Source organism: Schistocerca piceifrons, chromosome 5 (genome assembly GCF_021461385.2).
Source record: "Schistocerca piceifrons isolate TAMUIC-IGC-003096 chromosome 5, iqSchPice1.1, whole genome shotgun sequence".
In the NCBI taxonomy this organism is placed as follows: domain Eukaryota; kingdom Metazoa; phylum Arthropoda; class Insecta; order Orthoptera; family Acrididae; genus Schistocerca; species Schistocerca piceifrons.
The window spans coordinates 157,431,317-157,455,952 of NC_060142.1; the positions used below are offsets into that span (position 1 = coordinate 157,431,317).

Consider the following 24,636-nt stretch of genomic DNA (forward strand, 5'->3'; position numbering starts at 1 on the left):
TGCCATTTGTGCAGAAAGTACTATTGGAGAAATCAAGCCAGAAAATTGTTTTCTTTTTTTCAAGGAGGACTGTTCTGACATTAATGATTTTTCACATTCAGGGAGGCCTGAGGGCTTTGATGAAGACCATGTAGAAACTTTAATCAATGATGTTCAATGTCAGTGTGCCCAATACTTGGCAAATGGTGTGGCCCACGACTATTTAACCTTGGTGCAACATCTGCGTCCAATGGGTAAGATTCTGGACTGATGCAGGAATAGTGTATGCCCCAATTCAAAGCAGCAAGTATTTTTGCTTGAATATTGTCAGTTGGCTCAGGGGCATTGCTATGCTTTTATTGTTAATGTAATGAGATATCGTGATTTTCTGTTAACTTCATAAAATGAAATTAATGGCTCAGACTTAACAAAAAACATCTCAAGCAAAGAGCAGTATGTGTCCTTCAAAGATAACATTTTGCACTTGGTGGCACAAAGATGATGATGATGATGATGATGATGATGTGTACTACAAACTGCACCCCAGGAGTGTAAGCATAGCAGCTGACATTTGTAGCTAGAAACTGAAATGCCTTTGCTGTTCCAATACAAGAAAAAAGATCAAGAACACTGCATGAACTGTAGCTACTGCACAATGCACAATGACACTAATTTCACAAAAGAAACTACTCAGCAGTGTGTTTGGGAAGTCATCTCTCACCGAACTTTTTCTTCCAATTTTGTGCAGTCATATATTTTCCTCTTTTGCTTCTTTTGGAAAGGCCATCAAGGAAATTCCTTTCCAGTCAAGAAGCCATTTCAGACTTGGCTTGCCATCTTTAACTTACAAACAGTAAATTTCTGCAGGCAATGAATAAGAAAAACTACCCAAACCATTGTCAGACAGGAACATGCACTATTCTAATGCAAGTTAATTGCAATTTATCAGGATAATCTTATGCTGAAAGTCTAATTTTATTAAATAAAAAGTATGTATAAGAAGCTTCTACCCACATTTCACATATTAGTAATGGATTACTTTGATATTATTTCAGAAATATCAATTAATCATGGTACTAAACAGTTAAAAAATTATTTGATGCTACAGGAAAAAAGTAAGACTTATGTCAACCTAAGCAGGTTAATAACTGGCTCCTTTTACCGACCTCCCGACTCGGCAGCATTAGTGGCAGAACCACTGAGAGAAAATTTGGAATACATTTCACATAAATTTTCTCAGCATGTTATAGTCTTAGGTGGAGATTTCAATTTACCAGATATAGACTGGGACACTCAGATGTTTAGGACAGGTGGTAGGGACAGAGCATCGAGTGACATTATACTGAGTGCATGATCCAAATATTACCTCCAGCAATTAAACAGAGAACCGACTTGTGGAGATAACATCTTGGACCTACTGATAACAAACAGACCCGAACTTTTCGACTCTGTAAGTGCAGAACTGGGAATCGGTGATCATAAGGCCATTGCAGCATCCCTGAATATGGAAGTTAATGGGAATATAAAAAAAGGGAGGAATATTTATCTGTTTAGCAAGAGTAATAGAAGGCAGATTTCAGACTACCTAACAGATCAAAACGAAAATTTCTGTTCCGACACTGACAATGTTGAGTGTTTATGGAAAAAGTTCAAGGCAATCGCAAAATGTGTTTTAGACAGGTACGTGCAGAGTAAAACTGTGAGGGACGGGAAAAACCCACCGTGGTTCAACAACAAAGTTAGGAAACTACTGCGAAAGCAAAGAGAGCTTCACTCCAGGTTTAAACGCAGCCAAAACCTCTCAGACAAACAGAAGCTAACCATTGTCAAAGTTATTGTAAGATGGGCTATGCGTGAAGTGTTCAGTGAATTTGAAAGTAAAATTCTATGTACCGACTTGACAGAAAATCCTAGGAAGTTCTGGTCTTACGTTAAATCAATAAGTGGCTCGAAACAGCATATCCAGACACTCCGGGATGATGATGGCATTGAAACAGAGGATGACACGCGTAAAGCTGAAATACTAAACACCTTTTTCCAAAGCTGTTTCACAGAGGAAGACCGCACTGCAGTTCCTTCTCTAAATCCTCGCACAAACGAAAAAATAGCTGCCATCGAAATAAGTGTCCAAGGAATAGAAAAGCAACTGAAATCACTCAACAGAGGAAAGTCCACTGGACCTGACGGGATACCAATTCGATTCTACACAGAGTATGCCAAAGAACTTGCCCCCCTTCGAACAGCCGTGTACCACAAGTCTCTAGAGGAACGGAAGGTTCCAAATGATTGGAAAAGAGCACAGGTAGTCCCAGTCTTCAAGAAGGGTCGTCGAGCAGATGCGCAAAACTATAGACCTATATCTCTGACGTCGATCTGTTGTAGAATTTTAGAACATGTTTTTTACTCGAGTATCATGTCGTTTTTGGAAACCCAGAATCTACTCTGTAGGAATCAACATGGATTCCGGAAACAGCGATTGTGTGAGACCCAACTCGCTTTATTTGTTCATGAGACCCAGAAAATATTAGATACAGGCTCCCAGGTAGATGCTATTTTCCTTGGCTTCCGGAAGGCGTTCGATACAGTTTCGCACTGTCGTCTGATAAACAAAGTAAGAGCCTACGGAATATCAGACCAGCTGTGTGGCTGGATTGAAGAATTTTTAGCAAACAGAACACAGCATGTTGTTATCAATGGAGAGACGTCTACAGACGTTAAAGTAACCTCTGGCATGCCACAGGGGAGTGTTATGAGACCATTGCTTTTCACAATATATATAAATGACCTAGTGGATAGTGTTGGAAGTTCCATGCGGCTTTTCGCGGATGATGCTGTAGTATACAGAGAAGTTGCAGCATTAGAAAATTGTAGCGAAATGCAGGAAGATCTGCAGCGGATAGGCATTTGGTGCAGGGTGTGGCAACTGACCCTTAACATAGACAAATGTGATGTATTGCGAATACATAGAAAGAAGGATCCTTTATTGTATGATTATATGATAGCGGAACAAACACTGGTAGCAGTTACTTCTGTAAAGTATCTGGGAGTATGAGTGCGGAACGATTTGAAGTGGAATGATCATATAAAATTAATTGTTGGTAAGGCGGGTGCCAGGTTGAGATTCATTGGGAGAGTCCTTAGAAAATGTAATCCATCAACAAATGAGGTGTCTTACAAAATACTTGTTCGACCTATACTTGAGTATTGCTCGTCAGTGTGGGATCCGTACCAGATCGGGTTGACGGAGGAGATAGAGAAGATCCAAAGAAGAGCGGCGCGTTTCGTCACAGGGTTATTTGGTAACCGTGATAGCGTTACGGAGATGTTTAGCAAACTCAAGTGGCAGACGCTGCAAGAGAGGCGCTCTGCATTGCGGTGTAGCTTGCTCGCCAGGTTTCGAGAAGGTGCGTTTCTGGATGAGGTATCGAATATATTGCTTCCCCCTACTTATATCTCCCGAGGAGATCACGAATGTAAAATTAGAGAGATTCGAGCACGCACGGAGGCTTTCAGACAGTCGTTCTTCCCGCGAACCATATGCGACTGGAACAGAAAAGGGAGGTAATGACAGTGGCACGTAAAGTGCCCTCCGCCACACACCGTTGGGTGGCTTGCGGAGTATAAATGTAGATGTAGATGAAACTGCCAGCTCTAGACTTCCATACTTTTTTAATCTTCAGCTCTATGGAATAAATAACTGAGGTCATGAGAAGACTTATGAAGGAAAAGATTTGCTAAGTTCCTTGCTGATTTTCTGTCTGACAGCTTGTAGTTCAGTTAGAGGAAAAGTAAAATGCTGAAAGAGGTATTGATGGATCCTATGGTAGCATTCACTTCTCAAAGTGGCTTAGCTAGTGCCCCTGCTGCATTCATTCCTCTGTCTCTGCCTTAGTGATATATGACACAAATAATTTGCAACATAGAAGATTTTATTAGTTGTAGATTGTGTATGGATCAACCTTTCTGGATTCAAAAACTTTAATTTATCATCTAAATATCACACTTTCAGTGAAAATTACTCCGCTTATTCAAAAGAAATGACAATAAAATATCAAATGAAACCAGCAGGTAATTCCTTGCCATCCAGGAAACCTCGACAATCAAAGAGTTGTCAAAGATATTCTGCACTGTTGCCTAGTCTAGGTTGTATGAGCGGCAGGAAGAATACATTTCTACACATGGAGTGTCGCTAGAGCAGTCTCGGAAGTAAGGGTTACAGCTTGCATCACAAAGACATGGCTGTTCATTCTGTAACTAAGCTTAGGCACTAGAGCATAATAACTAATAAGATTCAAATGCAATGACTGCAAGCTAGATATCATAAATGAATAACTGTCACAATTATTTTTGATTTTCTGTCTTAAGTGGAGTGCTAACGGGTAAACTCATTCACCGGACAGAATTCACTTTTTTGGAGCATCTCTAGTTGTTAGACTGTCAACATTATGAGTAGGTAATACGTATTTCGATTATTACAGACTTCTAATGATTATTGTCACTGGCACTACCACCAAAACAGAGGAACACAGTACTGGTAAAAAAAAATAAACAATGCACAATGATTGAAAAAAAAGTGTCTTAAAAAGACACAAGGAAATGTAACCAAGGAATGTAAAAAGGAACACAATACAACAACAGTAAAGTCTTGAATATGTCATTGTTTAACAAAACTGTCACTCAGTCTACAGTAATCACAAGAATGAAAAGTAACTCTATTCATACCAATTAAAAAATAATCACTGCTGATACTTCCAAATTTACAGTATGCTTATAATGTCAAACCATCACCATGATGCAACACAGTTGTTGTCAGTCGGATTAAAATCCAAACTGAATTTCTTCCAGAGAAAAACTGCTCAACAGTTTGTGAAAGCATCTACACCCTGCATCCCACAAATAGCATAGACCAATCATAGGCTAGTTATTCACAGGAATATGCCATATGCTACATCTTTCTACACATGATTAAATTTCTCCCACAGCAGACTTGACAGCTCATTGTGGAGGCGATAAACCTGAGTAACAAACTATCACAGCCCCCCCCCCCCCCCCCACTTCCTCCCTGAGCTGACAATTTCTCATAAAGTATGATCCTTAGCAGAATCTAATTTTCTGTTATGTGAATATAGTTCTTGGTTTTAGCTAAACTCTTTGTTGAAGAGAGATTGCAACAAGGCTTACCACTGGCAGGTAAACAAAGTTGTTTGATTTCAATCCTTGAAGTGTTTGACATGTCCCAAACCGAGAAAACAGATCCCACAGAGAGCTCTTGGGCACATTCACTTTTCTCCATATCTTATTGCTCACCAAAGTTCCTTCAACTGAAAAATTTGGGGTTTCACAAATACAGCAAAATCAGAATGACAAACAGACTTGAAGACTAGCAATCTCACAACTGACATGGCCAGACTTCATAAAGTCACTGAGAAATCACTAAATGGCAAAGCAACAAATTTAGTTGTGGGACAGCAACAAATTAAACATTTCAAGGCCAAAACAAAATGCATGACTTCCACAAGTTTTCCCATCCTGATATACCGCCAGATGATGAACTAACCCCTAACATGTGTCACTGATGACCTCTTCGAGACCTGATTTAGTATCTTGAGGTCACTGTAAAAAGCACTTCTGAGCCCACTAAAGTAATACATCAGCTGTGAAAGTATCCTAGACTTGGAAAAAACACATAATATGCTTGGCAACTCTGTGACTGTCTATTTACTTTCTTGATGGCACAGGATTGATTTGAAATTTTCTTGTCATTTTCACTGAATAATCATAGTGATTTGCGCTTAAGTTGGATATCTGGTTATCAAAAAATGGTTTAGAGTCCAGGAAGGTTGTTCTATGCAGAAACTACAGCTAATCTCATCTTTTACAGTGCAAATTATCTGTCTTAGCTGATACTGGGGCAATGAGGGTTGTTTGGTATCTGTATGATAATCTGGTTGCATTGTAAAGCAAAGGGTGCATCAATTTTTGCTTCCAATCTCAATGGAGAGAAGCTTTTTACTACTTCTGTGGCAGATCTCTAGGCAGCCAGTTTGAAAATCAATAAGGAAATGTTAAGAAAACTCTGTAATTAATTTCCTCACCACCTTCACTACCCAATTAGGGGCTAAGAGTAAAATGTACTGAATGCTAGACAATTTCTACTTTTTCTGCTTCTGCTGGGATAATTTTAATGTTTTGTGAAAACGAAATTGTGGCACAATCATTAGTTAACTGGGTTTCTTTACACATCCAACTGCCACATTTCCATACTACTTGAGTATGACACAGGAGAGCACACAGACATACAGCATTTTGAAGTCCAGAGAGTGTAATGTCTTAATAATTTGTGAAAATTTAGGCACAAGTGCCTTACAGATACTCTGTGTTACATTAAAATAGACTTCCATTTTAAAGCCATCATGGAAAGTTGTAATTCAGTTATATTAATGCAGAATATATTTTTATAGACATTTTCCATTATTTTATTGAACACATCAGTAAACATAGGTGAGAAATTAATCATCAAAAATATATTCCCTCACATATTTGACAATGCCTAGGCAGTTTATCAATTACACAATTGTAGAAAGTGACTGGTTTGGAGTTAACAACGTTGTCAACCCAGGTCTAAAGTGCATTTTCGTTCAACAAGAAATTTGATAAGAAGCGATAAAGATAAATATTTGGGGCCACCAGATCAGAAAAATAAGTGCAAGGAGGGATGACTTCCCAAACAAGCTCCTGCACAGCTTCTTTTGTCAAATCAGTAGAGCGAGAGGCGTGATATCGTGCAGCAGCAACAGTTGATGCAATTTTCTTGGTAGTTTTTCTTAGACCTTGGCTGAAAGGCATCTCAGTTACTGGCAACAAACGCCAACTGCAATGAATAGCAATTCAGAGTACACAATATCCTTTTTGTGCCACTAGATGCAGCATATTTTCTGTTCGTACTGCCCTAAGCTTGAGGCGAGATCTTTTGTTAGGGCTCTGCTGTTAATTTCTCCTTATGAAGTTAACATAAAGGCATCACAAATTGTCATCAGCATCTGTTGCTATGAATTATACTATGCAGCACTCCCGCACCCAACTTCTGAATCTTGTCCAATGAATAAAAATGTTGCACAAAGGTTAAATGAGAACACTCCTCCTTGAAATGAGAAAATGATTTTCTGATGTGACATCTGTGATAACAATCAACCCAACTATGGCACACATTTTTAACTACCTCTGCTGCCTTTATCCCTATATTACATCCAAAGTGCACACTGCGTTATAAATTTTAGCCCTCTTCCACTTGAGACTCTATTTTATGATGCTTAAACAACATTCATAAGATTAAAATATGCAAAATTCAATATGTAACTGCAAGACAAGTACTAGACCTTCAAGTAAGAAATGACAATTTATAAATACACTCACAGTGAGCTATGAACCAACAAGCCAAAAATAAAAATCACGAACTTACACATCAACCCAATTCTGTTTCAGGTAACTTTTAACGGTGATGGTAGTTTACAGACTTAAGTATTCTTCATAACATATGCTACATGAGCAAACTCCACACCGATGTGCTGCTGCACGGTGTTCACTCTGTATATCAAAGTTACTTTGTGCAGAAAATCAAATAGCAATAATAAAAAATTTTTGTGCCCAAAGTATGATGTGTTGTGATCATCTGGGTGGATACTGGCTGGAGTCTGGTGGTCATTAGGCAGTGGTCTGTGATTGCTGCATTAAAAGGAAGTTCTTCGGCCTATTCAGTTCTGATCTCAAACTCTTTTGCAGAAATGTTTCTGGAAGCTTTTGCTATGCTGGTGGGTTAAAAAGTGAAGCAAATTATGTTTGAGGTCCCTCACAAAGGATGAAGTGGACTCAAACTTGCAACTTTGCATAGTCTGTCAGTAAACTCTTGAGCGAGGAGTGCTCTTGGTCAGGGAAGAGGCTTTCCTGGAAGAACCCTGCAAATGTGCTACATACACATCCAAAATCAGTTGCTCATCTCCTGGCCAGAAGAGTAGTGCAGCTTGTGGTCATTTATGTTGTTCTGTTATCAGTGTTAATTCAGTCTGTATATTTTGTGATATACTTATTCAGAAATGATAGATAAGCATACTATATCATACGAAAATGGGCACAATACAAAGAAGAGGTATTTTCAGAGTAAAAAGCTTTCACTTGTCTCTGTAATAAGAGCTTGTGCTAAAGAGTTAACACAAAAAGAACTATTGGCTAATATTAACAATCCCAATCAGAAGGCTGCAATTCATACAAAAGTCAGTCTTGCCAAGAACAAGCACTAAGAATTTTGGAATTTTATAGTCACCTTAAGTGAATGACTCAGCCTCATCTCTGTGGTAGCTTGTCAGTAAGTTATGAATCAAAAACTGTCCTTTCCTAATACATGTTCCTTCAACAGCTAACCCAACATATGAAAAAGGTTTTGAGTTATTCAGAATGCTATAAAGTTATATACATAATAGCAATACTAACTTAACAATGCTCAGGACAGGGCACTAATTACTTTTGAGACAAGGCATTGAGTATGAAAGGTATGTACATTATATATAACTATTTGCTTATATTATCAAACTGTGGCCTCTGAGACTAGGTGGTCACACTCCTCTTGGCCACAGATTGGTAGTGATACTGCAGAATGCAGTAACTAAATATTATACTGGTGTCCCTTCTAATGTAAATAACAAGTAAAGTCCTGGAGGAATGATTGGAGGGATGGACATCCTTGAGCAGTTAATAAGCATGACAGACAAAAAATTAGTCATTCTCAGGAAACATCGTGCTAACACCACATAACACTGCCTTAGTCCAGCAAAGAAGATTGTCTACAAGTTTCTTCAGGTACACAATATCCAGCTGAAGACACTGGTGATTAGATCCCACAGAGGTACTAAATTGTGAGAATGACTACTGTGTTCCACCTGCTATTCCAAATAGTCCCACACCTTTCTATGCGATTAAGAGCAGGTGATTAAATAGGCCACTCAAGCTCTGTTAGGCTGCCTCAGTGTCTGTCAAAGCAGAAATATATGAGTGTGGCCCTGTGAACATGGCTGTTGTCATCTTTGAATATGATAGTGTCCACAGCATACTCATCGTGGAGATGTAGAAGAAAGTGCAACATCTGATCACCAAGAATGTTGTAATAAGCAATCTGGTTCATGTTCACTTGACTGAGTCAAGCCAAGTCATAATACGAACAACAAATTCAAAACATCACATCACCACCTCTGGCCTAAACTACATGCTTCACTGCAAGTTAAATACCTCGTAGGGCCTTTGGTGCACTCATCCTTTCGTGAGGCACTCGATTCCAAATGACAACTGCATGCAGCTCCCTTTTCAATGTTCCCTTGGACATTGATCGAGATGAACTTGTGTTCGCTAAGAACAGTAATTCCTGTCGGCTTTGAAACTGATTGTCATTTAAGAGCGATGGCATTCATCTTCAACCATGTTGGTTAGGATCATAGTACAATCACTGTTGCCATGCCACATTCCATTGCTGCGTTGTACAACATACATTGTAGGCACATAGGACATCCTGTGTTGATACACCAACAAATTGGGCATCTTCATTCAGAATGTGGTATGGGAGGTCCAAAGGCAATAGCACTTCTCTGTCATTCTGGGGTGCCTCCATGTCAGCCTAATTTGCTGTGCTGACTCTACACATCAGCTGGGACAAACACACTACTTCACTGCCATGACTTACATCAAAGGTGGAAGTCATGTGATTGCCCAACATATGATGACACATTCCTCTGTTTCCGCACATGCACAGTCTTACACATACCCACAATTTTAGAATTCTACACTTGGCATAATCAGGTGATCACTAAGGTCTTTAACCCACTCAAGATACAGTTAGCTGTGGATTTTCACGCTGACACGTGACATGCACCCACCCCAAGTACTCGATTTTGACCAGAAAGTTTTGCATGTAATACAGTATAAAGCCATGAAGGGTTGTTGGTATAGGAAGTGCCTGCTGAATTGTTGCACATCACACCAATTTCATTCTAGCAGTATCATGAGATGAAAAACATTGAGTATCTTCCTCATAGTGGTCACCCCTAGCAAACAACAACAACAACAATCAATGACTGCTACATACAAATTAGTCTTCATATATATGCAGATAATCCACCAGAACTGTGTGCTGTTGATGCTGACAGGATATGCACACGTCTCCACACAATTAATTTAGTCTGAAGAAGTCAATTACAAACATCATAGTAGGATGTGAATAAGGGCACAAAGGAACATCTCAAATAGAACCTGGGCCAATGGCAATGGGTTCTCTTCATTGAAGAGTACAGGATTTGTATGACACCTGACGAACATTATAGAAGATTGTGGAGGCAGCAGTGTATCAGTTCACATCTCAGGCATGCAATCATGTGGATCCAGCAGAGGGAAGGGTGAATCACCATCTTTTAAGACAATAATGCACAGTCCCACCAAGTGCACCTTCTGAACACCTTCCTTCAGGAGCCAAGCATCAACTAAATGGAAAAGCCTGTGCAGTGTCTACTGAGGTGAACCTGATTGAGCTTACTTGGTACCAAATGAAACTTGCTATTGCATTGTCACAGGAACTTTCCCCACACACTGGCTGGCCACGGGGGACTTCCGTAGAAGAGTGGAATAGGGCTGAGCAGCATCTTAACCACCTTTTGGACAGTAAGCCATGAAGGATGCTTGAGGTAGAAAAACACTGTACTGAATGTTACCCATCAGCAGATTTTGATTTCAGTCATTTGCATTTTCTACATGACTGGATTTATTTTGGTTATTGTTTTGTTTTATTTCATAGTAAAATTATTGTTTGTTTCATTCTATTCCCTTTGAATCTATGGCCAGGTGTCTTTGCAGATATGCAAGTTGTGCAAAATTAATCGAACAACTGTGGATCCCTTAACCTATTTATGCGAAATGTATTACATTTATTTACGTTGAAGGTCATCTGCCAATACCTGTTGCAGTCATCAACAGTCTTCAAGTCTTCCCGCAATTCACTAGATTCTTCTGGTGTTTCTTCTTTCCTACAGACAAATGCATTGTCTGTGAACAGCCTCACAGAGTTTTTGATGTTATCCACTAGATCATATATACAGGGTGATTCAAAAAGAATACCACAACTTTGAAAATCGGAAAAGGAGAGCTACGCTCTTTCTGCTGTCGATTGAAGGAAGCTCTGAAGTTTCATTTGGTCACTAGGAGCACTGTTGGCCGCGTAACTTTAATATCTTTTGTCAGCACAAAGAGTACGGCAGAAGCGAATCGACGATAGTTGTTCTGCGTGCATTTCGAACCAAGTACAGGGTTCAACCTCCTGATAAGTGGTGTATCACACATTAGTACAAACAATTCACAAAGAAAGGATGTTTGTGCAAAGGGAAAAGTTCCAGACGGCCATGCAAGAGTGAAGAAAAGTTTGGCCGTATTCAGGAAGCATTTGTTTGCAGTCCAGGAAAATCAACCTGCTCAGCCAGCAGAGAGCTGCAAATTCTGCAACCGACCTTTTGGAGAGTCCTAAGGAAAAGGTTGGTAATGAAACCTTATCATCTACAATTGGTTCAAGCCCTTTCCAAAGCTGATAAGGTGAAAAGAATTGAGTTCTGCAAATTTGTCCTTGAGCAAATGCAAACAGGTGACCAGTTTATTTCAAAGCTAGTGTTTAGCTATGAAGCAACATTTCACACAACAGAGAAAGTCAATCAGCACAGTGTCTGTATTGTGGCACTGGCCATTTCAGCCAATAAAGCTTTTGGTCCTTTTTTTCTTCGAAGGTGCATCTGTAATTGGACAAACCTATCTGGAAATGTTGCAGAACTGGCTGTTCCCTCAACTCGAAGAAGAAGCATGTCAATTAGTATTCCAGCAGGATGAGGCACCACCCCACTGGCACTTATCTGCCCATGCCTGTCTGAATGAAAGGTACCCACAGCCATGGATCAGCCACCAGGCAGCTTGTGACAGAACATTCATCACTGGCCTCTAAGAAACCCTGACCTCATCCCCTATAACTTTTTTCTATGGGGGTACGTTAAAGATATGATGTTTCAACCATCTCTTCCACTTAACATTAAGAAACAGAAAGAAGGAATAACTGCAGCTATCCAAACTGTTATGCCAGGGTACAGAATGTGTGGAATGAGTTCGGGTATCGGGCTGATGTCGCTATAGTGTCTTGAGAGGGCCATACTGAACATTTATGAACTTGTTTTCTACTGAAAGAAACTCTGTTAAGTACTCATCATATTGGTTAATTAGCCAAGGTTTCATCATGTTTCTTTGATTAAATGCAGATTTTCAAAGTTGTGGTATTCTTTTTCTACAATAATAACCCTGTAACAATCCCTCAGGTTACTTCTGAAATTACCTTTATATTTGCTGACTGTCTTGTTAAGAGTGTGTACAGTTCCACCTGCTAGGAAGGCAAAAATCCAGTCACAAATCTGATCTGATAGTTGGTAAGCCCTTATTTTGTTCACTAAACAACAGTGTGGAAGTGCATAAAATGCTTCCCATTAACCATGGACCTTGCCGTTGGTGGGGAGGCTTGCGTGCCTCTGTGATACAGGTGGTCATACCGTAGGTGCAACCACAACGGATGGGTATCTGTTGAGAAGCCAGACAAACATGTGGTTCCTGGAGAGGGGCAGCAGCATTTTCAGTAGTTGCAGGGGCAACAGTCTGGATGATTGACTGATCTGGCCTTGTAACACTAACCAAAACGGCCTTGCTGCGCTGGTACTGCGAACAGCTGAAAGCAAGGGGAAACTACAGCCGTAATTTTTCCCGAGGGCGTGCAGCTTTACTGTATGGTTAAATGATGGTGGCGTCCTCTTGGGTAAAATATTCCCCCATTCAGATCTCCGGGCGGGGACTACTCAGGAGGACGTCATTATAAGGAGAAAGAAAACTAGCGTTCTACGGATCGGAGCGTGGAATGTCAGATCCTCTAATCGGGTAGGTAGGTTAGAAAATTTAAAAAGGGAAATGGATAGGTTAAAGTTAGATATAGTGGGAATTAGTGAAGTTCGGTGGCAGGAGGAACAAGACTTTTGGTCAGATGAATACAGGGTTATAAATACAAAATCAAATAGGGATAATGCAGGAGTAAGTTAAATAATGAATAAAAAAAATAGGAGTGCGGGTAAGCTACTACAAACAGCATAGTGAAAGCATTATTGTGGCCAAGATAGACACGAAGCCCGCACCTACTATAGTAGTACAAGTTTATATGCCAACTAGCTCTGCAGATGCCGAAGAAATTGATGAAATGTATGATGAGATAAAAGAAATTATTCAGGTAGTGAAGGGAGACGAAAATTTAATAGTCATGGGTGACTGGAATTTGAGAGTAGGAAAAGGGAGAGAAGAAACATAGTAGGTGAATATGGATTGGGGGTAAGAAATGAAAGAGGAAGCCATCTGGTAGAATTTTGCACAGAGCATAAATTAATCGTAGCTAACACTTGGTTCAAGAATCATGAAAGAAGGTTGTATACATGGAAGAACCCTGGTGATACTAAAAGGTATCAGACAGATTATATAATGGTAAGACAGAGATTTAGGAACCAGGTATTAAATTGTAAGACATTTCCAGGGGCAGATGTGGACTCTGACCACAATTTATTAGTTATGAACTGTAGACTAAAACTGAAGAAACTGCAAAATGGTGGGAAATTAAGGAGATGGGACCTGGATACTCTGAAAGAACCAGAGATTGTACAGAGTTTCAGGGAGAGCATAAGGGAACAATTGACAGGAATGGGGGAAAGAAATACAGTGGAAGAAGAATGGGTAGCTCTGAGGGATGAAGTAGTGAAGGCAGCAGACGATCAAGTAGGTAAAAAGACGAGGGCTAGTAGAAATCCTTGGGTAACAGAAGAAATATTGAATTTAATTATGAAAAGAGAAAATATAAAAATGCAGTAAATGAAGCAGGCAAAAAGGAATACAAACGTCTCAAAAATGAGATCGACAGGAAGTGCAAAATGGCTAAGCAGGGATGGCTAGAGGACAATGTAAGGATATAGAGGCTTATCTCACTTGGGGTAAGATTGATACTACCTACAGGAAAATTAAAGAGACCTTTGGAGAAAAGAGAACCACTTGTATGAATATCAAGAGCTCAGATGGAAACCCAGTTCTAAGCAAAGAAGGGAAAGCAGAAAGGTGGAAGGAGTCTATAGAGGGTCTATACAAGGGCAATGTACTTGAGGACAATAGTGTGGAAATGGAAGAGGATGTAGATGAAGATGAAATACAATACTGCGTGAAGAGTTCGACAGAGCACTGAAAGACCTGAGTCGAAACAAGGCCCCCGGAGTAGACAACATTCCATTAGAACTACTGACGGCCTTGGAAGAGCCAGTCATGACAAAACTCTACCATCTGGTGAGCAAGATGTATGAGACAGGCGAAATACCCTCAGACTTCAAGAAGAATATAATAATTCCAATCCCAAAGAAGGCAGGTGTTGACAGATGTGAAAATTACCGAATTATCAGTTTAATAAGTCACAGCTGCAAAATACTAACGCGAATTCTTTACAGACGAATGGAAAAATTGGTAGAAGCCAACCTCGGGGAAGATAAATTTGGATTCCGTAGAAATGTTGGAACACGTGAGGCAATACTGACCTTACGCCTTATCTTAGAAGAAAGATTAAGGAAAGGCAAACCTACATTTATAGCATTTGTAGACTTAGAGAAAGCTTTTGACAATGTTGACTGGAATGCTCTCTTTCAAATTCTATAGGTGGCAGGGATAAAATACAGGGAGTGAAATGCTATTTACAACTTGTACAGAAACCAGATGGCAGTTATAAGAGTGGAGGGGCATGAAAGGGAAGCAGTGGTGGGGAAGGGAGTGAGGCAGGGCTGTAGCCTCTCCCCGATGTTATTCAATCTGTATATTGAGCAAACAGTAAAGGAAACAAAAGAAAAATTCGGAGTACGTATTAAAATACATGGAGAAGAAATAAAAACTTTGAGGTTCGCCGATGACATTGTAAGTCTGTCAGAGACAGCAAAGGACTTGGAAGAGCAGTTGAACGGAATGGACAGTGTCTTGAAAGGAGGACATAAGATGAACATCAACAAAAGCAAAACGAGGCTAATGGAATGTAGTCGAATTAAGTCAGGTGATGCTGAGGGAATTAGATTAGGAAATGAGACATTTAAAGTAGTAAAGGAGCTTTGCTATTTGGGGAGCAAAATAACTGATGATGGTCGAAGTAGAGAGGCTACAAAATGTAGACTGGCAATGACAAGGAAAGCGTTTCTGAAGAAGAGGAATTTGTTAAGATCGAGTATAGATTTAAGTGTCAGGAAGTCGTTTCTGAAAGTATTTGTATGGAGTGTAGCCATGTATGGAAGTGAAACATGGACGATAAATAGTTTGGACAAGAAGAGAATAGAAGCTTTCGAAATGTGATGCTACAGAAGAATGCTGAAGATTAGATGGGTAGATCACGTAACTAATGAGGAGGTATTGAATAGAATAGGGGAGAAGAGTAGTTTGTGGCACAACTTGACAAGAAGAAGGGACCGGTTGGTAGGGCATGTTCTGAGGCGTCAAGGGATCACAAATTTAGCATTGGAGGGCAGCGTGGAGGGTAAAAATCGTAGAGGGAGACCAAGAGATGAATACACTAAGCAGACTCAGAAGGATGTAGGTTGCAGTAAGTACTGGAAGATGAAGAAGCTTGCACAGGATAGAGTAGCATGGAGAACAGCATCAAACCAGTCTCAGGACTGAAGACCACAACAACACAACAACAACAACAAGTGAAGAAACATGACCTCCACATGGGAGCTCTTGTCTACTCACTTGGGATTTCACGGACGAATTGAGTGAGCTGTGTACCACAAGATCTCTGTTTACAGCACCCATGTTGATTTTCATAGAGCAGCTTCCTGTTCTTAAAAAATATCATACTGCAAGAGTTAAACGTGTTCCATAACTCCTTGGAAACAACAATGACCAGCACTTTTTCCAATTGCTTGGTATCCTTCTTTGCTATGACAACATGCTGTTAGAAGGGGAGCAATGTCTTCCATGCCATCTCTGTAAAATCTCGCAGGTATCTCATCCAGTCCAGATGCCTTTTCACTATTGAGCAAATTTAATTGATTTTCTATTCTGCAATCATTTGCCTCAATATCTGCCACTTCGGCATTTGTAGGATGAGTGAGCGGTGAAATCATATTACTATCTTCAGAAGTGAAATAATTTTGGAAGTCTGAATTCAGTATTTTGGTCTTTTCTCTGTCATCTTCTGTTTTGGTACCTGTACGGTCACTGAGCAACAGAATCGATTTCAAACAGGTACTGACTTTACGTGCAAAGAAATCTTAGGATATTTAGTTACACTGCTTTTAAAAAGTTTGCTTTCAAAGTCACCAAATGCTTAACACATATCTTCATCTTCATCATGTTTGATTGTGGCTATTTAGACACTCTGCAGTTTGTTTCCTGTCACTCTTGCTAAACAAGCTTTTGATAAAACAGTACAAGGTGTTCAATTTCAAAGGGCATGATGGGTCAGTTGAAGGTAAGAAGTGTTGAGAGCCCCTTGAGTACACACTTCAGCCAAGATAACTTTCTAATGCCTGTGTACTGACTACAGTATATGCTTTCAGCTAGAAACAGTTTCTAGTACTGCCAGGCTCCATTCTTTTAATTTAACAAATACAGTTTTTATCCTAAAATTGCCACATTTTTCTGTGTATCGACACTGTTGGAACCACAAAAATGTTAATCTATTCATTAATGACAACAATAATTATATTATTTTCCCAGCAAATAATAAGATATGTAGGTTGTTTGGGAAACATGACTAACACGAGAGGAGAATAAGAGCACATACCTGTAAATTGGTCGCACAAATTTCATACGTCCTTGCTCTGTCACGAAGTCCAAGGCATGCTGAATTTGTTCCTTCCATTTTCCTCTAATGCACAAACGTAGCCATCTTTAAAACAAGAACACATGCAGATCAGATGCAATCTCTCTTTCCTAATGACTTGCTGTTACAGAATACTGCACATTTAGTAAATATGACTGATCCTCAAAGTGTACTAAGCATGCAAAATATATCATTTATGAATCTGTGTGTATTTTATTATGACAATGGAAATTATAGAATGGAAAAAAAAACTTACAAAAATGTTGCAAACAGTCACATAGTTCAGATGAATTGCAAGTAGCACAAGGGTACAAAGAAGAATCAGCAGACAGGTGTGTGTGTGTGTGTGTTTTTTATATTTATATTAAAAGAAAGAATACATAGTTACAATATCAAAATTAAATATCATGACATTTGTTTGTCTTTAAGTGATGTCTGCTATTAGATGTCAATGTATGTACAGCATCACTTTGCAATGGTTAGAATGTGGCACAACAGAGTCAAAATGAAAATGATCTTTTGGTTTCCTGATAGTTTTTCATAGAGTATTGCCTCAGTGGCTAGCAGTAGCAGCAGTGAAGAATTGATCAAACAGAGTTACATTAGCAACTATCATCAGTAAGGAACTCTATGTATGCTCAATAGAGGAAACTCTAATATGGCATTAAAAAGGGGTAGGAGAGTGAGAATGAGTGGGGTGGTGATGTTGGGAGGAGGGAGACAAAGGTGGAACTTGAGCTTTGGTTGAGGAAGGAAATGAGCCTATGTTAGTTACAAAGGAACCATCCTACCATTTAGTTTAAACTTTGCACTTCAGGCAAACCACCAAAAACTTAAATCTGGATAGCTGGACTGGGCTTTGATTTGCCGTCATGGTGAATGTGAGTCCAATGTCTTATCATAGTGTTACCCCTACTGTCCTCCTCTCTTCTTCTCATCCTCCTGTGAAAACTAAGAGCAAAGGAAAGCAATACCATATTTACTCGAATCTAAGCCACACTGGAATCCAAGCCGCACCTGAAAAATGAGACTCGAAATCAAGGGAAAATAAATTTCCCGAATCTAAGCCGCACCTGAAATTTGAGACTTGAAATTCAAGGGGAGAGAAAAGTTTTAGGCCGCACCTCCAAATCAAAACATAGTTGGTCCACTGTAATACGAGAAACAATTTAGGTCGAATGAATGACGATACAGCTACAGTAGTTTGGTTCAAGTCGTAAGCTTAGCAGTTAAGCTTTACCAGGTAGCCACTGCTATGCATCAGGCACTCCGTCCGTATTTATAGGGGTACCCTACCTTTTTCACGTGCTTCGTCTGGTTTGAATTGATTGCTTATTTTTCTTTGATCTGATAAGTGCCGTTCTCTTTGTTATAGGTGTTTACGTCACTCTAAGCTGAAAATGCATTACTGTACTGTGTCATCCATTGTTTGTCGCGTTCTGAGTGTTCACGACCTGTCGCCGCTCGTGGCATGACTTGCTTTTGTGCGCGCTACCGCCGTTTACAATTAAAAAAAACGAGAGGAATTCTCTCATTAGCGAAACAATGGCAAGAGACTGCTATTTGTTGTTACTTACACTGCTGCTTTCTTTGATAATGATCAACAAGAACCAAATAATAGACTGCGTATGGTAGAAGATGTTCTGAACGAGAGTATAGCGGAAATTTTTCTCCATTTGAAAATCTTTGCAGACGCCTCTGTAGTACATTACATTCTGCACAGAAATTAGAGTCACCTTAGATTTCAAAATCTAGTCAATTGTCGTGCTTCGTTTCTAACTATATCACTATTAGGCATTAGAATAATACGAATATAAACATGACATAATATGTATATTCTTCCGCGTTTGCTGTTGTCTCACTCTAGTTTCGTAGTTTATTAGGCAGACAGGATTTAAATGAGATAGCAGCAAACACAAAGGAATACATGGCAAAATGTTTATATTCGTATTATTCTTATGGTAAAGAGAATACTGCATGTGATTCACTATTCATAAAAGTTCCCATTAGCAACCATCTCTTCTCACAGGTGGGAAAAAATTCAGAACATAGAGTTGGCCATATTGACAATTCCCAAACAGTCTTGCCAGTCGGATTTTCGTAGTACATTGAAATGCTGCTACATTCGAAGATGAACAATACGGAATTTGCATTTACTTCATTGGATAATGTATGAAAATGCAGTGGTCGAAACTCGGGGCGGAGGAAAAAAGCTCGTCTTCCACCTTTTTTTTAATTTATTTACTGACGCAGAGTTTTTGGAGCCAGTATTTATTTTTGTGCCTGCAAAGCATGCCTGTGTAGCGCTACATATATTCAACAGCAGAAGTTAGTTGTGGTGGCACCTACCAACATTTTTCAGAACTTCCGCTTACTTTGCACTCGATTCTAAGCCGCAGGCGGTTTTTTGGATTACAAAAACCGGAAAAAAGTGCAGCTTAGATTTGAGTAAATAAGGTATATGTTAAGAGGAAATAAACTATGAACAACAAGGAAGATACAAATTTCCAGCTAGGAGTATGGATTGGGTTGCCCCTTAGTTATCAACCACAAAATATTTGAATGCAGAAACCCCAATTTTTTTGCCTATTAATTTAACACTGACATATAAAATCTGTTGGAGATCTGAGCAGGGACATGTTCAAATTTGTTGAATGTACTCCACTCAGACCTGACACTGATAGCTGTTATGGGGCAGTATATTCTTTGTGCTTGGAAATCATTATAGTGAATCATGTCACATGACTGATACAATGCCAAGAAAAGCGCTCTTAATATGGATTATGGAATGCCAAATATCTTGTCACAATTTGTCATAAATTCAAAAAGTTCTTGTTTTTTGTTTTAGAAAATAATGGAAGTGAAACTATCAATGAAGGTGTGAATCATTACATTAAATTTTTTAAGGAGGAGCAAGCAAAATTTACAAAATTATTGCTTGCTTTCTGTAAAACAAACTTACTGATTTGGATTTAGAATGGAAGCAATCAAAGAACAATGTTCTTGCATGATATGAGAAGGAGCTGACAAACAAATTGAATAATTTATTTCAAATCATATAAGCCAATGCTCTACAAACTATCAAACATACGGGACAGTCTTCTTACTGTGACAAAGAATATCAGGAAGAATAGGCTTTATTTTCCATATAGATAGAAGACTCAGCAAAAATAGGAATATAAAAGAAGAAAGAAGATATGAGAAATAATAAATGCGAGCATCTAGTTCTTCAACTGCATCACATAAGTCAAGTTGGTATCTAACAATCCAAAAACAAGACTTTTCACTTCAGATGAATGCAGTAGGACAGAACTTTTGTCTAAATTTGCTGCTTCATGTCAGAAAGCTGGGAAACAAGGTATTGAAGATTTTATTACTGCAGAACTAATATCTATGTTAGAGAGATAGCTGATTTTCAATCGTATCTATTTATATCCTTTACGCTGGGCAGAAGTGCTTGGTTACAAATTTGATCATCTCCTTTCAATAACTTCATCATCAGATTTGAAAGAAGACATGAAATGAGCATGCTGAAGCTATTAAATCAACTTTTAAAAACAATACTCTTACAATTCTGACCATTGATTGTTACAATTAATCATTGCATTACACATTAGGAAATCAAGGAAAAAAGTCTTTCTAGTAATTGTTTCATTCAGAGAGAGAAAGCAGCTCACTGATACTCAAAAATTTGCTTTTGTAAACGGCAAGCACAAGTTGTCTGGATTGCATTTACAAGGTACGGAAAGTAGAAAAAGGTAAAGAATTAATGAATACAGGTAGAAAGTATAAGCATTCTTAAATAGCATGAAAAATCAGTTCTGAAGCAAAGAAATACCCCTACAAAGTGAAAGGGCGATGCACCAAACACATTGCATTGCAATATTGATGTATGAAGTATGAAGCAGAGAAGTGAGTAATGAAGAAAGGACAACAGTAAAATATAAGTGAGTTAAATGAAATTTCTAAGAAACAGCATAGCAACCCAAACAGTGGAATTAGAAACACACAAATCAAAGAAACATTAAACCCTTGCTGTAAAGGTTTAGAAAGCAATACTGACATGGGACAGGAATGTTTAGACAATGGGCACACAAAGGCTGCAGAACAGAACATGTGAATTGACAATATAAGGCAGAAAGCTTGAAGAAAGATAAAAAAAAAGGTGCTGAAGGAGGAAAGATTAGGGGTTAACAGCCTGCTGATGACTATGTCATTAGAGAGGATTACAGGCTCAAAATTTGGGGAAGGATAGCAGATGTTGCATTTCCAAGTTTGCCTTAAGGGATTTCAGGAAATTACAGTATACCTAAATCTGGATGATCAGACAGCAATTTGAGTTGCCATTCTCTTGAATATACGTCCAGTTTTTCATCATTTACAAATTAGATTGACAAAGTGTATTTGAAAGCAAAATATTCCAGATCATTAATAGTCCTCATATGCCCCTTTTCAAACAGCTGAAAGAAATGCAGAAAACAGTGCTAATGTTGTTCATCGTAGAAGGAAGCATTATAATGCTTCTGAAATTGAAAACATGCTTGAATTTTATTTTAATGAACTACGAAAATAACTTTCATGAAGTGATGACCATGAACTCACACAGCTCCGTCTGTTATATTTCTTTGACCAAAGATGAGAAAAAGTTAAAAATCACATCTTGGTGCAAAGTATCAGAGAAAGCTAATGGCAAGAGCAACTTACTGCCTAAAAATAGTCTCTATAATGGATCCTTTATGAAAATAGGAATGGCTGAACCAATTTCAAAGCAGGATTCACATTTCATTACAATGACAGGTATTAAATATGGGGCAAATGTTGCCAACAAAAAATGTACACAACAGGCTACGATAAAAGTCAATCTGTTGCCGCAATCTTTATTTCATATGCACACCCATTGGCTCACAACCACACTGTCACCTTGTGCTAAGTCTGTCCCCAAAAACAAACATTTTAGTGTGGCAGGGGATTGGGTGGTAGGGTGGGGAAGATGAGGACATTAAGAAACAAGAGCTCTAGGGTAATGCAGCTATCGAAGCATGTAATCAGGATCTGAGGTTTTTGAAATTTTTGTTATTGTATGAAGTGAAAGATGTAGCATTGTGTACAACACTAGATTTGAATAACAAAATACACTATAAAGGAGCAAAAATAAGTAACACTTTAATGCCATTCAACCTCGTACTTTAAAAACTTCAGTTTTACAGGAGAGTGAGAAAAAAATCATCTTTATCTTGATATAGATGATGAAATTATTGTCTTCGTACACTTCATTAATAATATATTAGATGAAACAATGCAAAAATTAATTTCAAGCCATATATTAAATAAAAATTGACATGCGATGTTGGTGTATGAACAAACTGACATACAAGGTTGCAGTTCAAGACCACTGACTTAATATTTAAATGCTACACTGATGATCACAGATCAGTGTTATCCAAACAGGATGAATTTTCATTTCAGAGTATTTATGACTTAACACCTTTATTCTGTTCACTTTGCACATATATTCCAAATTTCCAATACTGCAAGCACAGTCGTTTGTAATTTATGTGAAATGTAGGACAGGCAGCTTCCTGGGTAAGGTGGGAATCTCTTGCAATGTTCAGCAGCCAACAAGCAGTTGGTGCCCTGTGTGTTTTGTTACGTACTGTGTTGTGGTTATGCTTTAAGATGACTTATGTGCAAATGATGTCTGTTGACTCCAATGAAAGTACATTGAAATGTATAGATGATTACAGACAAAGAGGGGCACATGCCTCACAGTCCCCTCCTCCCCCTTGAATCTGAAGGACAGTGTTTTCATTAATATATTGAGTGGATAGCCCTCAGTATATAATAAGTTTTTTTGTGTTAACTACAAAATTTAGTTCTTGCAGTGTAAGATTTCTTGAGACTGACCAACTCGTTTACATAAAAAATGAGGATTTTAAAATCTTGCAGTGCAGCCTCCTGGAAAAAAATTCTGTGCACCCCCACAAGAGGCAGCATCCACTTGTTTGCAATGTCCGGTTTCACTCGATTCACCCTCTTCCTGAGCTTTTCAAGGACAGGACATCTTTGTAAAACACTTGGTTGAAAGTTTGCCCTGGAGGAACAAATTTTTTATGTGCGATACCCCTACTGTCAAAAAAGCAAATTGGCTTTGTTTTGACCTTTGATTTGCTCATTTGAGCTTTTTTCAGTTGAGGAGATGTCTCAGTGTGCCACTCCTCACTTTGCCACTTTGTCTCAGGATCATATTCAAAAATCCAGGGCTCATCACCAATGATCACACAGTTGAACCATTTGTGGTCACTGGCAGTCTTCTCAAGAAGATCAACACACGTTTCTTCGACTGTCTTTCTGCTCAGTTGTGAGGTTTTTCTGCATTATTATGGCACAAACCTTTCTCAAGTGCAAAACTTCAGTCATAATTTGGTGTATGGTGAAAGTATTTATGTTTAACAGGTTACCTGCCATCCTTATTGTTAAATGTTGGTCTGATCTCATAAGACCATGCACGTGTTCGACACTTTCATTGGTTTTTTAAGTCAACTGCCTCCATGAGCAAGGTTCATCTTCAACGCATTCTCAGCCTTCCAAAAATGATTTGTGCCAGAAAAAACTTGTGCCCTTGATAAGGAATTCTTCCCATTGGGCTGTTTCTACTTTTCGAAAATCACACTCGTGGATTCCCCAAGTTTAGCACAAAATCTGGTTGCATAATGTTGCTCTAAATCCCACTATTCCAGTTCTGTACCACACAACAAAAACACAACTTCATTAATGGCACTCTCAAAAATCAAGTGATGGCTATACAGAGCTGACTCGGACTGAGTGTCTGGAAGGCATAAACACACGGGTCTACACCAGTAGAACAACACAGAGTTGCCCAGCTGCTCACAGTACTGTCAGGCTCATTACTTTTCTGTCGTACCCTGTATTGCCTAGAGGCAAAAACTCAAAAGTTTCTCGAGCAGAAATGCAAAATCTTCCTATGATGTCCTTCTGAAATTTGCAAACACAGTGCTCCTACCACTTTGTATTTGTAACATATAATACCTTTGTCAGGTGAGATTTGTAGACTCTGAGGAAGAGCAGCCACAAAATATTATATAATAAATTATGTTTATCAGTAATGGATTGCAGAATTTAAATTAAATACTTTGCAGCAGATTTAAATGATGACAGTCATCATTTTTGGAACTGTTGATTGCACCTTGAAATACCACTTATAGTCGAGATAGTTTAAGAAGATCCCTAACAGCTCACACCACTGTTGCCAGCTTTCAGCTGTGAAGCAGTAACGGCTGCAGGCAGAAACAGTAGCCATCTATAGAGCTGTGACAACAGAGAGACAATACCATAGAGATGTTTACAAAATTACATTACTCTATTGCTTGAGGTGGGCCTGCAAAGCTGCCACTCCCTGCCCATTGCTGCTGTCAGAGATCAATGTACGTCGACTCAACTACAGCTCCACATAGCGGACATTAGGATCGTGGCTTCTGCGGGGTACAGAGCTCTTGTGGTTCTCCAGTAGGCAGTTCATTCAGCCTAAGGGTGCCTAACCAACCTTTCACATTTTGTTGTTTACAATGAAATGGAATCCACAGAGTGAGTGAACCTCAGTTATCTAATCCCTCGGTATCTCTATTATGCTTTCATGCATCACTGACCAATGTTTAATATTAATATTTAGATTGTTTGAAGATAGTTTTTCATTTCCAGCATTG

The 24,636-nt window shown here is 38.9% G+C and overlaps 1 protein-coding gene across 1 annotated transcript in view; it reads right to left on the reverse strand.

Moving 5' to 3' along the window:
• The window catches only part of LOC124798124 (leukotriene A-4 hydrolase), a 131,196-nt gene that overhangs the window by 9,944 nt on the left and 96,616 nt on the right, over window positions 1-24,636 (reverse strand). The window contains exon 12 of the mRNA XM_047261382.1: window positions 16,877-16,981. Within this exon, the coding sequence (XP_047117338.1) occupies window positions 16,877-16,981 (105 nt within the window). The remainder of the gene's footprint in view (window positions 1-16,876; window positions 16,982-24,636) is intronic.